At 39.9% G+C, this 18019-nt stretch overlaps 1 protein-coding gene across 1 annotated transcript; it reads right to left on the bottom strand.

The window, feature by feature from the left end:
* Positions 1–311: 311 nt before the first annotated feature.
* Positions 312–4941, bottom strand: LOC112171408 (formin-like protein 1). The gene is made up of 4 exons (XM_024308596.2): positions 2443–4941; positions 2100–2299; positions 1621–1865; positions 312–1513 (listed from the first exon to the last, which is right to left on the bottom strand). Exons 1-4 carry the CDS (start codon positions 4488–4490, stop codon positions 653–655), a joined length of 3354 nt encoding a protein of 1117 aa, XP_024164364.1. The 5' UTR covers positions 4491–4941; the 3' UTR covers positions 312–652.
* Between the last annotated feature and the right edge of the window lie 13078 nt (positions 4942–18019).

Raw genomic sequence — 18019 nt, 5'->3', positions numbered from 1 at the left:
TAAGGTCACTTTCCCTCAGAAAATCATCCGTCCCTATTTGGATCCAAGGCTTCAAGCATCACCGTTTTTAGCAATCTGAATCTGTTCCTTTAAACCCAGGACTTCAATCATGTGAAGTATCCGTTAAAATGAAAATGACCTCAAGTTTCAAGCATTAAATATGTTGTGTCCTATGTGGAACATTGCCTGCACTATACTTGTACAAAGTTGACTTGCATAATTGGACCCAATGTCAGATTATTTCAGAGGTTAGAAACCACACCAACCACTCACGCTAGGGTTTAAGATACAAAGAGTAATTTGAAAAGAAAGAGCTATAGAGAATGATTCAGTACTTTTAAACATTTAATATAATGCAGGATCCTTTACAGAAACTATCTACAGCTGTGGATTTTTACTTCCATTGATGTTCTGGACAAATTATTCTTCCCAGACAAAATCTCCTCTGTATATAATCTATATAGAACACAAAATCGCTTACATGAACTTTTTACAAGTACAAATTTTGGGGGGAAAAAACCAGAAGCTATATATATAGACGTGGCAGGCCGGACAATCCTAAGCTTCAGCCTGTTGAAACCACCTACTTCAGGCAATTCTTGCTAAATTAAAACCAAAATGTTATCCTCAAATGAGTCGGATGCTATGGAGATTACGTACTCTCATCATCAGATGAATCGTAGGGTCGCCTGCCATGGATTCCAGGGAGAACTTGCGGTAGCATTGGGTTTACAGGATGAACTTGCGGTAGCATTGGGTTTACTGGAAATACTTGTTGCTGTAGCATGGGATTTACAGGAACTGGGAACTTTTGGGCATTACTAACAATGGTTTGCTCGTTTATCAGACCAACTTCCTTACATACCCGATCAAGAACTGTTAGAAAGTCTCTCACTACCATGAAGATTCGAAATGGGTGAGCTTCTTCCCTAGCGGAATTCCCATGGAAGTACTCCGTGATCTCCTTCACCAAGGACAGAGCAACACTTTCTTGAGCTTGAAGTCTTATAATCTCCTCCTCGGCCATTTTCATGAACATGGTCATGGACTCTGCAAATTTCCCGCTGCTTCCACCTGACACCTTTCTCTCAGCTAACTGCACAACCTCCCCAATGTTGCTAATACCTCTAGAAAGCTTAAAAACTTCACCGCTAAGCACATCGGAGTCCATGGCAGCAGCTTTCTTGACATTAGTGAGGTCTGAACTGAGACCTGAAACAACTGGCAGGCCAAGTCTCCTACACTTGGCATCGTCATTCAAAGCTGTGTTTGATGAAGTTTGACCACCAATGAGACGAGCACCTTCAGTTCTTATGATTTCTTGTACAACAAAATGCAAAAGTGTGGTTTTCCCATCTGCTCCCTTAACATCGGCAAGCTTGAGGAGTGTGTCAAGTTTGAAGGCATGGGCATCACCGCGGTTTGTCCCAACATTCATTCTGTTTCCAGTCTTGAGCACAGCCTCTAAAAGCTTCAAGAACATCCTACTATTTCTCAATTCTTCACAGGCAGCCTATAGAAAGGAAATGTAAGCTCAATGAGCACACAAACGCGAGACTAAAATAACGTAAGAAAGAACATTGTTTAGTGTCAGAGAGAGGGAGGAATTGTGTGATTTACCTCTAGAGTTTCGAAAGACTTTTTCAGGTATTCGATTTCAGATTCAAAATTAGTCATGTAAAGCATTGCCTCGATCCTTTTAAATGCAAAAGGAACATCAAGAAGTTCTTTCAGAAATTTCTCAGCAGGGCCAAGCTTAACTGGTGAATCATCTTTGTACTCCTTCAGCTTACGCTCTTCTTCTTTGGTTGGAGCCATCTTCAATAGACTTTCAAGTAATTCAGTTCCAAGAGCATCTGCATTACCTGCATTCATAACAAGTACCAACCACCACCATTATTTCACAGCCATTATTCAACCAAACTTATCACAAACCATTCTAGCTGCAATTAAAATCATGAAGAACAGAGAGATGGACTACTTGAATGCTTGGTATGAAATGCTACTGTTTAGTAGAATTGAAACATCTACAAACAAGGTTCAACAATTCTTCAGGAAAGAAGAAGACAACTTGTTAGCAGAAACTTTCATGTATATACCTTCTATTAGCGCTTCACAAACTTCTTCTATGGTCACATTGAGTGCCCTGAGCAAAATTGCAATATTCTGGGACTTTTTAGGATCGAGTACTCTGTTCTCTTGCTTAGGTGAGGGAATAACCGGGCGTGGGGTTGTTTCCTTTGGATTCGGTTTGGGTGTATTTACAACGAACAATGTCTCTATCATTTCTTCATTCAATCTGCAACAACCCACATGCTACAAATTTAGTATAGCAACATAATTTGTAACCTACCATCACAAGTAAAGTAAGTAAATGGAAATCAGCTGTAATTCCAGTACAATATAGGCAAAAATAGAAACTGAGAGTGTAAAATATCTTACTTGAAAGAGCTTGATCTTAGCTGATCCCACACCATTTCACGGTCAGAGCTAGCTCTAACTTTATCCCAATGCAATGGCTTTAACTTGGGTTTCGGAGTCTCCTCAATAGGCTCCAATGGTGCAGAACTCGGTGGCAGCTGCACTGGTGAAACAGAGACCTTCCCTGGGTTTTGAAACACGAAAGGCCTTGAAGGAGGTATAAGTGCTGGAGGTCTCGAGATTGGTTGGCCAGCTGGTGTTTTAGGACTTGGAGTCTCCCACAGTCTTAGTGAAGGAGGCAGTGGAGGCGGAGGAGGTGGCGGTATCGAAAGAGGCATCTTCAAAGCCCCATTAAGTCTAGATGAAGATTCTTCAATACGATTAGAAACATTGGAGACTTTCGGTGATGCATCTGAATTGTTCCCCAACTCTCTCTCCGGTGAAGAAGACACCGAAGAAGCCGACGAAAAAGACTGCCTCTTTGGATCCAAATGAATAAATGATCGATCAGAAGCATTTGAAGTTCTTGGCGATGCAACTGGGCTCTTCTCCAAACCTCTCTCGGGTGACATGGACCCATCTGACGGAGACTTAGCCTTTTCATCAGAAGCATTTGATACTCTATCCGGTGAAGACGAGCAGCTTGAAGATAGTGAAAACGCTGAAGCTTTCGGTGGTAAATAAATTGGAGAACTTTGATTCGAAAAGACCGAAACTTTTGGAGACGCATCTGCCTCCTTCTCCAAATCTCTCTCCGGTGACGAAGTAAGTGAAGACATTGAAGGAGACCCGGCCGGGTTTCGATCCGAAGATGCAGATGGGTATTCCTCCACAGCTCTCCCCGGCGAAGACATTGGACTCAGCGAAGGCGACCGCAGATTCTGCTGCGAAACGCTCGACCTTCTCGGTGAGGATTCCGGAATATTCTCCAGTAGTCTCACCGGCGGCGACGAAGATGGGGAACGAGACACCGTGTCGAAACCAAACGGCGTCGGATAACGAGGCTCAGCTGGCAGTGGCTGTGAAGGCAGAGGCTGCATAACAGAAGACTCGGGAGATTTGGGTAGTGATGGTCTTCTCGGACTTACACTGACCGCCGGAGATAGACTGATAGAGTGTGACCGAGCCGGTGAACCGGAATTTGAAGACGAGCACGAGCACGACGTCGTTTCGCTGTTTCTTTCCTCGAGATCACCGGCCACCACGGCGGCGAATAGTCTCCGAGACCCCGATCCAGCTCCATTGAAGCTTTCACGGTCACCGGAAGATCCTCTCGGCGAGTAAAACTCCTCTTCCTCGTCCTCTTCCTCGTCTCCGGTCCGAGCCGGTTCGGCCGATTCAGCATTGGTGCAATTACTCAGCTTGGAGCACTGCCGGGACAGAGGCGGGAGCGGCTGGAGGTCCGGCGAGTCGACCTTCCGATTCTCCAACGCGCCGCCGGCGCTGCCGCGTGAGCTCACGCGCTCGTCGATTCCGCGGGAGTTGACGACCGTGCCGAGGTAGAGGAACTCGGAGCTGGTGGAGGAGCCGGTCCGGAGCTTGTGGGCCCCGCTGCTGGAGCGAGCATTGCTGGCCTGAAAGAAGCGGTTGCTCTGCTCGGATCTATAGGTCTTGTCGTCTTCATCGGGGAAGTTGCGGTTGTTGTTGCGCCGGCGACGGCAGAGGACGATGACGGCGGAGGCGACGGCGATGACGGCGGAGATGGCGGCGCAGACGGCGAGGGCAACGAGCTTGTGGGATTTGGAGTTGGAGGCAGGTGCCTGGGGGAGAATGAGGGAGGAGATGTTGGCCGGGAAGGAGGCGAATGTGGCCGGGGAAGAGGGAGGAGGAGGCGGGGCGGGGTAGGTTGGGAAAAAGGGAGAATCTGGAGGGGTAGAATTGGAAGTTGAAAATGGGTACTTGGGATTCGGGTTGGGAGGCAGAGAAGGCGGAGACGGAGCCGGAGGCGGAGCAGGAGGAAGAGAATCTTGGGGTAACAATGGCTGGTGGAGGATCCGCCGGCTAGGGGCTACAAAGGGTAGTGCGCAGAATAGAAAGAGCAGGAGGAAGAAGAAGGAGGAGGAGGGCATTGTTGCAGAGGAGTCTCCAGCGTAGAGTTTTTCAGTGGTAGTGGGTTGTCAGTGAGGGTGAGACAGAAAGAGAGAGAAGAAGGTGTTGGATGGTTGTGAATTAAGAAATGTGAAAAGGTTGAATCTAGGAGTGAAAGGGGAAGAGAGAAAAGGGTGTTGTTTTAGAAAAATGGGGGGAGTTGGTCTGCTGTTGTTGGTGGTGATGGTGGTGCAATGAAGCTGCATCCAGCTAAGATTCTGTTTTGGTGTTGGACTAGTGTTCTATGCTACTCCTCACAGTGGCCAGGTACACTCTATAGCGGTTTTGTTTGCTTTTGGGGTAAAAAAAAAAAAAAATTCTATATTCTGTGATATGTGGTGGTGGGTTTATCTCTTTTGTATATGATAAATACATTAGTGGTGGTACCATTGGGGTTTGTGATTTAGGAGGGAACCAAGGGAATTTTTTTTTTTTTTAATAAAATTTCCAAGTTCAAATCTTTATATATCTTTTTCAAAATCTTACTATAGATTTATAAGAGAGCTAAGGGAAATTGTTGAGAATATCTTGTTTTCTAACCTCTTCTCTAAGGGGTTTGTGTTTCATAAAAATGATTGAAAATAGTAATCCCTGTTGTTTACTCTCAAAGATGTTGGAAGCATTCATCAATCTTAATTATGAAACTTCTAAAGTTACAAATTCTTATTTTTAGTTTTTAAATTTCAATTTTTTAAAAAAATTCTTATAAATCAATACAAAATTCTAGCTATGATTCAAATACAAGCGTGAGGCTACATTGGTCGTGGGTTGTTCAATCCCGTTATGGTCACATGTTCAGTTACCTAGGCTCTACGTACTGCGGTTTAGTGTTGCTACTAGTTCGTCGTCGGTGTCAATGTCTACACATAGTGTCGCTATTCCAATAACTCAAGTTGACAAGACTGATTAATATTTGTCAATCTCAAATTTTACAAAGTATTTAGATGAAGTGATTGTCGAGCTATACTGAATTATTAATATGGCCTACCTTTGACCACCATTCCCAAATTTTACCCTCCTAAGCGTCTTTGATGCTTGCATATGCTAATCGATATTGGTATGAGGAAGAGAAAAGTAGTCTAGGTGTGATCAACACACAGCGGATTTGGCCACATTGACTCCACTTACCGTTTTTTTGGTTTAAATGTGCACAATATGTAAACTTAATCTAATTCTGAATTCTTTAAAATATAATTTGAACGTAATTTGACTCAGATGTAATGTAATTAATCATCATGTACCCATTCATAAATTCTTAACTCAAATATAATGTAACTTAAATTCAAATTCCTGAATTTCCACATAAAACAAAGTGGGAGGAAAATGTACACTTCAACAACTAGATTAGATGTCAAAAGAACACATTCTAAAGTAATAATATGCAATTAACGCTGCTACATGATTGATCAGGAAAAAATAAGCCGCTACATGCAAGCGAGAATGGCGCCCGAGATTTAAGGGAGGAGGTCAACAAAAACGGTCTTTATAGTCTTCTACTTTTCGCACTGCAAGCATGCACTACTCCGCCACCACCATGCATATATAAAAGTTGACGTAACCTGAGCACTACTGCTCTATTGCTTCGTGTCAGCCCCGCCGGCGATGGCGCTGATAGAAATTAAATCTAAACAGAAACAGTAACCAATGCCACGGCAGCACCGTTCTGTTCAGAATCGTCTCTCTTACAACAACGATCAGAAAGCTTCAAACTCAACAAAGTAGAGTACGTAAAAATAGTTTGAGCGAATCATACAGAGACCTTCGCACTCTGCTGTTTCCTAAACTGGAATGATGAGAAAATCCCACAGCCTCATGTGACCTCCATGTTAGATCGATCAATGCACAATTGGGCAATACTATAAGCACAAGATTACAGAAAAGGTTGAGAAATGATTATGAGGATGTCCTATTGGCTTTGGCTCCTTCTGCACAGAAGTGTGCATACGAATGCAAAGCACTGAGTCATAATAATAATGTGTATAATTTTGAAAGGAAACATGGAAACTGTGGAGCACCGACACTTAGAAAAATAGGGCATTATTCATTTCAAGCAAGCATACTATTATTTTTATTGTTCTAGTTCTACCCAAGGACAATAGTTGGTCAAAATGTTTGGCATTGTAGACTTGTAGTACCAAATTTAGCAATCCAATGGGAGACTGCACGATTGCTGAAACAATGGAAACTGGAAGAAGGTGCATTTTACATTGGAACCCTAATGCTCATTTGCCTTTTTCTAAATTAATCGAAGTCTTTAAGTTAATTTAATTATGGATCTACTACAACACAAGATACCATTCATCCTCCTTTTTGTTTAATATAATATGTCCACATGTAATGCCCTTCCTCTCTGTCTTTGCCAAAGGCTTCTCAGAATTATAAAAATTTAGATGTCTAGAAGAGCAGTGTATTATTATTATTATTATTCTATTGCAATCTGATTAGGTGATTATTGTGTGATGATTTTTTAATTTAAGGTCGTTTTGCTGGTGCGATATTGAGCCGACATCAAGTCTTTTTAAACAATGACATATGCTCATATTGAACTAACTTGGGGTTATTGTTCAAAATAAATTAATACAGTCAAATTTTGGATTTTAACCGCCATGCAGATATCTCATCATATAATCGTGGAAATTTCAGACACATGTAACCAAAATAAAAATATTTCAGACACATATGTGTGTGATGGCGAAATTATATGATTGTGACGAAATATTTCACCATTTTTTTATATTTAGAATTTTTTTTATCGAGATCACACAGTTCGTTAAAGACTTTCTAGATCCAAAGACATTTAAAACTATTTTGACTTAAAATGAAAAATTTTGGGTATTGTTTTCAATTTGAAAATTAATTAGTTTTTAAGAAACCGTTCTATAAACCGTTAAAAGACTAGCCTTTAATACATGTAGAATCAAGAAGTGCTTAATTCAGAAAACCACCGTTGTTTTCTTGCTAAGCATTGGTTCCCACCTCTACTGCCGCTCGAAATGACACTTTATTACACCGTTAGTGTTATATGTGACAACGATGAAGCATCAAAAGAATTTGGATGTGGATTGTACCTTGTTCGATTTTTTTTTTTTTAATTGAATGGTGTTAGATTTAATTGATAACTGATAAAAAGATTAAGGAGTATATTTTCCAGAATCAATTACATCTTGAATAAAGGTTGGAGTATTAGACCAAAAGAACACTTGGTTAGACGTGGTCAATAGCAAGTGTGCCACTCCGTGGAGGCTTCGTACTCTTGCCAGAGATATCGTTAACTTGTCTAGCAACTTTGAGCACTTTGTCTTTGAGTTCATCCCCCAGGAGGCTAACTTCGTGACTGATGCGATGGCAAATCAAGGTCACCATTTGAAGACCCCTGCTACTTGGAAAGGGAAGCTCCCCCTTTCAGCCCTTTCTGCTTTCAACTTTGATTCTTTTAGTTTTGGTTGTCCTAGGGGCTTCTGGTTGTAATTTTTTTGTTTTGCTCCTCAAAAAAAAAAAAAAAAAAAAAAACACTTGGTTAGACTTAGAAGCAAATGCCGCCAACATATGTGCAGCTTTATTAGCCTCCCTTCTAGCATGAACAATCTAAACTTGACACCCTGCATCTAAATCTAGTCTGAGATCCTCATATAACCTTCCAAGATTTGAAGAACTCTGCAACTCCTCTTGACACAATTGTTGTTTCAAAACCAAACAATCAGTCTCCAACAACACAGGAATAAGCCCATGTTCTAACACATAATCCACTGCCTCCCTACAAGCAATGAGCTCAACATGTTCAGCAAATTGAACACCAGTCACCACCTTCCCATCTGCTCCCAAAAACATCCCCTAAGAATCTCTAATTAACCAAGAATCCAATAGTTGCCTTGCCAGACATAGGATTGTAAGCTCCATCAATATTCACCTTCAACCAACCTGGAGGAGGACATTTCCACTTCAAAATTTTTCTAGCCCCATGAGAACGTTGTAGCTTCGTATTGTGAAAAACGAAATTACTCAGTCTGATAGATGACATGAGAGCAATATCACAAGCTGAAGTGATTTTATTTTCCAACACTCTCTCATTCCTTTCTTTCCAAATTCCCCAAAGAAAAAACAACAACAGATCAAACACTGTCTTTGATAGTTTCCCAGAACAAAGAATCAACCAACTGATAGCATCCAAGTGATTAGATTCCCCACTAAAACAATTACTAGCAATCTGTGAATTGGTATTAAGTACTTCTCTAGTGAAAACACAATCTCTGGATAGATGAATAATTGTCTCCACTTTTTTGCAAAAAATACAATTATGAGATTCTAGTAGCACATTCTTAGACACCAATCCGTCTAAGGTAGATAAAATGTTATGACAAATCTTCCATGCATTAACCTTGGCCGAGCTAGGAATTTTGGCATGCCAAATTTTCTTCCAAACTCTTTGATTACTCATAACAGAAGGAGAAAGAGAAGATGCACTTTTAGAAAAGGCATGACGATATGCAGATTTGACAGTAAACATACCTTTCTTCTCCAAATGCCAAGTTAATCTGTCATCCAGATATCTAGAACTCAAGGGAATTGCCAAAATAGCTTCAGCATCTTCATGTACAAAAATGGTATGAATTTTGTGCTCATCCCATACATTAGGACGGATGATCAATTCACTTACTTTTAGCCAAATCATCCTGGCCCGATCCCAACAGTTGCGGCCTGTGATTTACACTACTAGGAATCTAAGAGTCTGACCATATGAGAACATTATTCCTATTCCCAATCTAGAAGTGAGCTCCTTCATGCAACAAATTTCTAGTAGCAAAAATACTCCTCCAAGAGTAAGAAGAAGTAGTATGTTCTTTTGCATTCCAAAATGAACCATTAGGATAATACTTGGCTTTGTACAATTGTGCCACAAGAGACACTGGGTTAGAAGCAACCCTCCAAGCTTGCTTAGCCAACATCGAAGAATTAAACTCAGATAAACTTATGAAACCCATGCCTGTCACTTCCTTGGCATGACATAAATCATCCCATTTTTTCCAATGTATTTTTCACTTATCCTCTGTACTTCCCCCCAAAAATGAGCACACATCTGCTCAAGATCTTCACAAAATTTTTTGGTTAATTGAAAAACAATCAGAGCATAATTTGGTAGAGCTTGAACCACAACTCTAATCAAAATATCCTTTCCTGCACCACTCAACATCTTGCCTTGCCAATGTTTAAGTTTTTTCAACTAACTGCTCCTTAATATATAGAAAAGTGGTTATCTTCTTCTGCCCCACATAAGTTGGGAGGCCTAGATAACGCTCATGAGAGTCCACCACTTCTACTCCCAACAGATTAGCCATTCTAATCTGCTCATAATCAGTGACATTCTCACTAAAACACAACAAAACTTTTATGAAAGTTTACCACCTGGCCTGAAGCTCTTCTATACGTCTGTATAACATCTTTGATCTGAAAACAAGCTTCCGACGTAGCTTGAGCATAGAGCATGCTATCGTCGACAAATAACATATGGTTAACTGAAGGAGCCCCTGAACAAATAGCAATACCATGTAATAATCCCAAACACTGTTTTTTCTGTAGTAACTCAGAGAACCCTTCTGCCCCTAAGAGAAAAAGATAGGGTGACAAGGGATCACCCTGTCTCAATCCTCTAGTTGGGATGATCAAGCCTCTTGGTTTATCTCTAACCAAAAAAGAATATCTCATAGAATAAACACACTGCATAACCACCTCTATCCATGCAGAAGCAAACCCAAACCTCTCCAAAACTACACTAAAAAAAGTCCATTCCATTTTATCACATAAGCCTTGCTCATATCCAATTTCAAAGCAATATAACCATCCTGCTCTTCCCTTTTATTATGGACAAAATGAGCTACTTCATTCGCCACAAGGATATTATCTATAATGAGTCTCCCTGACACAAATGCACTTTGAAAATGAGAGATAAGAGATGGAAGAAACACCTTCAGCCTGTTTGCAATCAATTTAGAGCATAACTTATAAATCACATTACAAAGAGCAATGGGACAAAGATCTGCCATATTTTCAGGATTCTACACTTTAGGGATCAAACAAATATGAGTAAAATTAATCTGTTTCAACAAGGAACCAGTATGTAGAAAATTTTGTACTGCCTCTGTAACATCTTTTCCTATATCCTCCCAATAATGCTAAAAGAATAATGGAGGCATACCATTCGGACTAGGAGACTTCATAAGGTACATCTGAAATGAAGCACACTGGACCTTATCCTCTGAATAAGGGGCACACAGCTTCTGATTCATTTCACTAGTCACACAAGGCTGAATCGCCTCCAAAGTCAGAGTAGCTGCCTCAATATCCAAATCAATAGCAATAAACATTTTAGAAAAATATGACGTTACAATATTCTCCATATCGTCATCAACATACGCCAGTACCCTTCATGATCAAACAGCCGCAACAAATTATTTTTCCTTTTCCGATTAGCTAACTTCCGATGAAAGAAACCAGAGTTTCTGTCACCCTCCTGCAACCATGTTACTTTTGCTCTTTGTTTCCAAAAAGCCTCTTCTTACGATAAAAGTTCTTGCAAGGTAGTCATCAAAGTTTTCTTCTCATTATACACCATCATAGACATTGGTTCATTCATGAGAACTTCTAACCTGCCTCGGATCTTCACCTTCTGAATTTGACGCAGCCTGAAAGTATCACGTTGCCAGGTTTCTAGAGCACATCTTGTATTAATAATTTTTCGGGTTAACATGAACATAGGAGCATGCATCCTCTATCTTCAGCCTTCCAATTAGCCAACACAAGGGGATCACAATCTTGATGCTGCAACCAAAAGGATTCAAATTTAAATCTATGTCGCTTTGGACACTTTGGCAAAGGAATGTAGCTTGCTTGTAACAGAATGGGAACGTGATCTGAATCACTAGGCGGTAGATATCATACCCTTGAGCATCCAAAAATATCACTCCATGTAGAAGTCCCAACCGCTCTATCCAAACATAATTGGGTTTCTGCATTCCACCATGTCATCTTTGTGCCTTGAAACCCTAGATCAACTAGGTCTCCATAACCCAAAGCTTCACGGAAGCCTCTCATTTGCCTTTCAGGCCGCAAAGGCCCTCCCAACTTCTCACTATTATTCAATATCTCATTGAAATCGCCGATTATTATCCATAGAAGAGAGTCTAAATCAACCAAATCACGTAGGAGTTGCCAAGACTCCCCACGTTCACCGGTGCGTGCATAACCGTAGAAGCCTATTAGTCTCCACCACGGTTCACCAGGTCCTGCCTAACTTCTACGTCGATGTGATGCGTAGAAAAGGTATGAACGTGTAGGTCAACATCTTCTGACCAGAAAAGTGTCAGGCCGCCAGCCTGCCCAACACTCAGCGCTTCCTTAGAGTGCGCAAAACCTAACTCTTTATGCAGTGCTTTGAACCAAAATGACATATTCTTTGATGAAACAATATCCTTGAGATAAGGCAAATGAGAGGCTTTTGTGAAAACCAAAATTTTTTGCACACCTTCAGCAAGATTTCACTGAAAACTAAGTAATAAATCAATAGGTTAATTACCGGATCAAATTGGGAAGCAACCAAAATTCTTCACCATTTGCAGCTTGCCGAATTCCACGGATAGGTCTCACTTTTCCAAATGGTTTACCATGCATAAGAACATAATACATCACAGATTGCACACTAAAAAGCAAAATATCTGCAAGCTGACCTGGTGACCCAAGTCTTATTGGAAACTGTGCCCGTGACTCAGAGAGTGAAAATAAACACTAAAAAGCAGTGAATAGTAGGTGACCTGATGACCCAACGGGTGAACTTGCTCTAACTAATCTCATAAGGTGGATTGATTAGCAGATGCTACTTCTTGCAATATAAAGCTTCAAGCTCTGTTTTGCTGAAAAAACTCGGAATCTCTTGGGCCACCAGCAACTCTCTTTTGGCAACCAAATTTACCTGATCATGTGCAACCCTTTTACTACTTGTGCATGGTATACAATAGCTTTTAGATTTTCAAAAGCACTAAGAATTATTACAGTCCTCGCTCTTTCAAAGCATGAACAAACTTTTTAGGATACCTATAAAAGAAAAGATAAAAGGTTACTTAAATAAAGGAAATTAAGAAAAGAAAAACTTAACTATTAGTGAAATGTGGTTCCTAATTAAAATCAAGGATGGGAAATGGCGCTTTCGTTACTAGCTAGACTCAACGTATGTAGGGAATCAAAAGATTATCTGGTATGTTCGATAATCGATACACCAAGACTCCAAGAGCAAATCATTTTTATTGCATGCATGTCATTTTTTCATTTCCTAATTTTGTGGTAATTTAGGAAACAAACTAATTGTTTCATCTAATGATATATCTTTTTTTACCATGAATTTAATTATCACCAACCATCATTGATCAGTACGTTGTGATAATCATCAATCACTTTCTTTAAGTTCTAGTTCCAGATTATACTGTCATCAGTTATCACATGGTGATCAGAGGCTCAGCCCAGTTCTCTTGCACTAATGTTACAATCACATAACAGAGATTAACAAAGAAATCACTCATACATGTACATGGAGGCTGGAGCAAGATTCAACCTTTTGATAGTACGTTTTGCTCCTTTTTCCGGTTGTTCTCTCCTTTTCTTTTTCTTTTCCCCCAAAAATTAAAGATTTTTAGTTGTTACCGTTACTGGTTGGATGCTAAAGAAACAAAGAAAAGTCACTAGTTCTGGCCTAGCCAGTGACCCATAAAGTAAAATCAACGAGGACAAAACAAAATGATGAAGGAAATCTTGGGCTATATGGCATCAAAATTCGTACAAACACTGAACATGGTTTACCAGCCATTTAATGAACGAGTAAAAAGTTTCAGGACGAGACTGCAGGATCAGGGTCAAATTTTCTCTGCCATTGAGAACTTCAGTGCTTTCTTTCCTCGTTTCCATTGAAAAATTCATAACAGTATCCAAAAAAGATGAAAATTTAACTCTTAGTATGCTCAGGCCTAAAGGATGGAAAAAACACAGTAAGAAGACAAGGGCTGTGATAACCCCTTCCGACCTCTACTACCACCATCGTTCCCATTGCTTGTCAGAAGTAAATGATTTCCTTTATAATGTTTGACTTATAACTTAGTAACATGTCCTATCGCTTGTCAAAAATAAATGGATAGTTAGCCCTGGATCAATCCTTAGTCGCTGATTAGTATAATATCAAAAAAATATATATATGAATAAAATTAGGATAATGAAATTCACACTCTCCATTTTACAATCCACACTCTATGTTTCATTTTTTAGTATATTAAGTTTTGCATTTTTGTAGTGTAGATTGTAAAACATGTGATGTTAAGACACTAAAAATGAAAACATGCAGTGTGGACTGTAAGATAGAGAGTGTGAATTTCACTCCCAAAAAATTATGAAGAGGATTGCAATAAAGTTTGAATCCTAATATACGAGGGCAATAGTGTTTGAATCCTGATGTACGAGTGAACAAATTTAATGATCGATAAACTAATGAAACAAGTGTTAAAGCAGAATAGATATCACTAACTTGATTCTTGAGAGAGCCATGCGAGAGCAGTATCCTAAGACAGAATATTGTCCCCACACAGGTGCTATGGTTTGTTCAAAGACGTCTGTTCTACATGATAAAACTCTCTGTTTCAAGGCATTGCACAGATACTTTGAAACTTGGCGAACTTTACTTGTGTTTATCTCGAGTTTTTATAGAATAAAGAGATGTCAGAAAACTGATATACATATCAATGAACTTCGTCGTCCTTTTATAGAGTTCAAACAAGAAAGTTAAGTTGAAGGGACGCAACTGTTCGTTTTTGAATTTAAACGTACCACCTGCCTTTATCCGAATTTATAAAAAGGAAAAAATCATTTATTGGAAATTAACTAAGTCCCTAGAGCCTGAAGGCCCAGTCTTCAAAGCACGATTGATCTAGCATTCAAAGAAAATTGACCCGATGGGCCTTGCGATAGGCCTTGCCTTCTACTAGTCCATTTAATATGTGTATTGTGTATGTGTACAAAGGACTTTAACAAAGGACTGGTTTCCAATGTGGGATACTTATATCAAAACAAAGTTCTAACATTGCTGCCCCTTTGTTCTGTAGGCATGACTGCATGAGGATGAGTTCACTTTATCGACCTTTTTTTTTATGTAGATTGAAAAAGTACTAGGAAATCCATATAAGAGAGTATACTTTTTGTATTAATTTTTATTTTTACTTGTTCATTCAATGGCAGGTGAACCATGTTCAGTGTTTGTAAATTTTGATGCCATATGGCCCAAAAATTCCTTCATCGTTTTGTTTTGTCCTTGTTGATTTTATGCAAAGATTGTATATATAACAATTATATTGAAATTCAGGTCTTCTGAGGTCTATCGAAAACGAAAAATCGGTGGCATAAGGCAGTCCCTCATGTGGCACCCCCTCAGGGCCGACTCTGCAGCTAGCAAAGCGTGAGGATGTTTTGGCAACAGACAAAAAAAGGAGCTCAAAGGCAAAGGCATAAACTTAACAAGGTTCGAGCATGCCAACAAAATTGTTGTTCTTCTAAATTTTCACGGGGTTTAGAATAAGTTTAATTTTAATCATGGAATCCGGTTCTTTTCTCGTACGTGGTGAATTTGATGAAGAGTAGTGTTATGAGACTCATCGTCTCCATACAATATGATTTTGGTTTGGAATTATATTTAGGAATATTATATATGGAGTATTCATCGAAGCCTTGCCATGATTAGCGAAGCAGATGCATTCCACAATGAAAGTCATTGCAGTTAATTTGAGAGAAGATAGTTTATTAAATTTCTTAAAAGATCCTCAGATTAATTTGTTTCCTAATGTAGTTGTGTTCTAAAAAACGCTGCGCAGACTAGCGCCTAGGGACCTAGGTGGAGACTAGGCGGATTTTATTTTTTTAATATTTTTAATTATTTAGATCACATAAAATTAATGATAATATCAAAAGTTCTACAATTAATTGAATGTAGTCAAAATAAGGAAAATAAAATGTTTATGAATTTAACCATCATACTTATTATTAGCAATCTCAAGTGTGGGAATAAAAGAGAAAAAAAAAAAACCGTGCCTATTTGTTGAGGTGGAAAACATGCTTAACATGTTAATCCAAAGAAATTAAAGCCCAAGGAAGCATTTTTTTTTTTTTTTGGAAATGAGGATCAATTAAGCTGCCCCAAAACTAGCCCATAAGGCTGAACTTAGTACCTACTAATAAATCTGATGGACATGCCCAAACAGACAATAAAGAAAGGAAACTTAATTTCCCACTGGGCTCAACAAGAGCCAGTATAAGGAAATTAACCCTTGTAAAACAACTGAAACAAAAGGCCTAAAGAATAAGCCCACTCCAATACAGAAAACCTAGCTACTGCAAACCACATCGCGCCGCCGATGTGATGCCGGAAGCAGAACACCAAGTAGTTCCGTACTGTATATCCGATGCCAATCAAAGCCCAGAACACAAATCATGTGAAATCCAACAACCCAAGGGATAAGATCTCTCAAAACAACACCATACTCTCCACCATAGAGACCCATACCAAGAAAGCATTGTGGCTGCCGAAGGAGGACCGAGAACCAGAGCCGAGAACTAGAACCATGGAGAATGGGGGATGATGAACCCATGCGTGAGCACCCATACTCACCTAGGTAAGTGCCTTGCACTTTCTTATCACAGCCACCATAGCTTTCATGGAGTTTGGGAGTGAAAAGGGAAGAACTGTTTAGGGGTTGGGTATACATTGATCTGGAAAGATGTGGGATTGATTGACAGAGAGAAAGAAAGAAAATAAAAGATGAGGAACAAGGTCCTCCGAATCTGAACAAAGCCAGAGAAGATCTGGACAAGGCCAGATATAACCACAAAGGGAGCAAAAACACCACAAAGGTGAGAGAAGAACAATAGTCTTTAGGATGCTGAAAGAGAAGAAAGAGTGACCACCCCCAACTCTTAAGCCTTCAATCTAGATCCTGAAGGATCAAGATTTGGGCAAAGAGAAGGGGGAGGAGGGGGGGGGGGGGGGAGTTTCTTCTCAGATCTACTTTCTCTCTCTAAAACAGGAAGCACTTGGTCCATGAGATTTATAACACCTCTATGTATGTAGGAACAAATACTTGCCATCACTCCCCACATCCAATGGCTCAGATTCCCCTACTACTCGTGCTTATCATTGCCCTCTTCTTCACTTCACCGTCTCCCTCCCTCTCTTCTCTCTCTCCTCAACAAATAAAAGAAATTCCCTGCTCTAAATCCTATCCTCATAAAATCAGTTCTTTCCAAATTTCTTGTGACCCAAACCCATTTTGGTTATGCTTTTTCAGTTGAAACCCAACTCAATGTATGGTGTGGTTTGGCTTGCGCTGAATTAGTTTGAAGAGGAGAGAGGGGGGACAAATCTAAAGAAAGGAGAGAGAGAGATAGTGATGTTGGGACTATAGATTGAGGGACGATATGAGGAGAGACTAGAGAAAGAATCGAGCAGTCGTGCCATCGAGGAGAGAGACGGCAAGAGAGAGGAGAACAGATGCATCTGAGTATCCCGCCCATCCCAACGCCCAAGCCACCCAGCGCCCGCCTTACCTGCCTAGGCGCCCGTTGAAACGGAAACCAATTTCCCTTATCGCCTAGCCCAAAATCAGGGCGGGCGCCCAGAACTATTTTTAGAACCCCTTTCCCTTATGAACTTATAAAATAATGCAGTTTTTTTTGTTTTGTTTTGAAAATAGCTAACAAAACAATGTTCACTAGTTATTAGGCATTTCATTTTACCCCTTTCCCAAATTTGATATAACAAACTGCCAATCATGCTCCTATAGAGGGCAGGATCAACAGACTTGCCATCCTTGTCTTCACCAAGCTTTGTAGTGGTGCTCATGGGATTGTTCACCACTTTCTTGGACTCAAGACCAAATTTCTTGATCAGGTTCTCAACATATTTTGTTTGAGAGAGGAACATGCCTATGTTAAGCTGCTTTACTTGCAATCCAAGAAAGAAAGTTAGCTCATCACAAATACTCATTTCAAATTCACATTCCATGACTAATTGAAACTCTGTGACAAGATACTTAGATGTAGAACCAAAAACAATGTCATCAACATACAGTGTGCAATGATAATGTCATTTTTTACTTGTTTTACAAATAATGTTTTATCAACTGATCCCCTAGAGTAACCTCTTCCCACGAGATGAGTGGAAAGCCTCTCATATCAGGCTCAAGGAGCCTGTTTCAGTCCATACAAAGCTTTCTTGAGTCTGTAAACATGATCCAAGTTATGTGGATCTTTAAAACCTTGAGGTTGTTCCATATAAACTTCCTCCTGTAAAATCCCATTTAGGAAAGCAGTTTTGACATCCATTTGAAACAGTTTGAACCTGAGATGACAAACTACAGACAATAGTAATCTCACATATTCCAATCTAGCAACAGGAGCAAATGTTTCATCAAAATCAAGAGCTTCAAACTGTGAG

This window comes from Rosa chinensis, chromosome 6 (genome assembly GCF_002994745.2).
Source record: "Rosa chinensis cultivar Old Blush chromosome 6, RchiOBHm-V2, whole genome shotgun sequence".
In the NCBI taxonomy this organism is placed as follows: domain Eukaryota; kingdom Viridiplantae; phylum Streptophyta; class Magnoliopsida; order Rosales; family Rosaceae; genus Rosa; species Rosa chinensis.
Note: the sequence above shows the minus strand (reverse complement) of the source record. Positions and strands in the feature narration are given on the sequence as shown.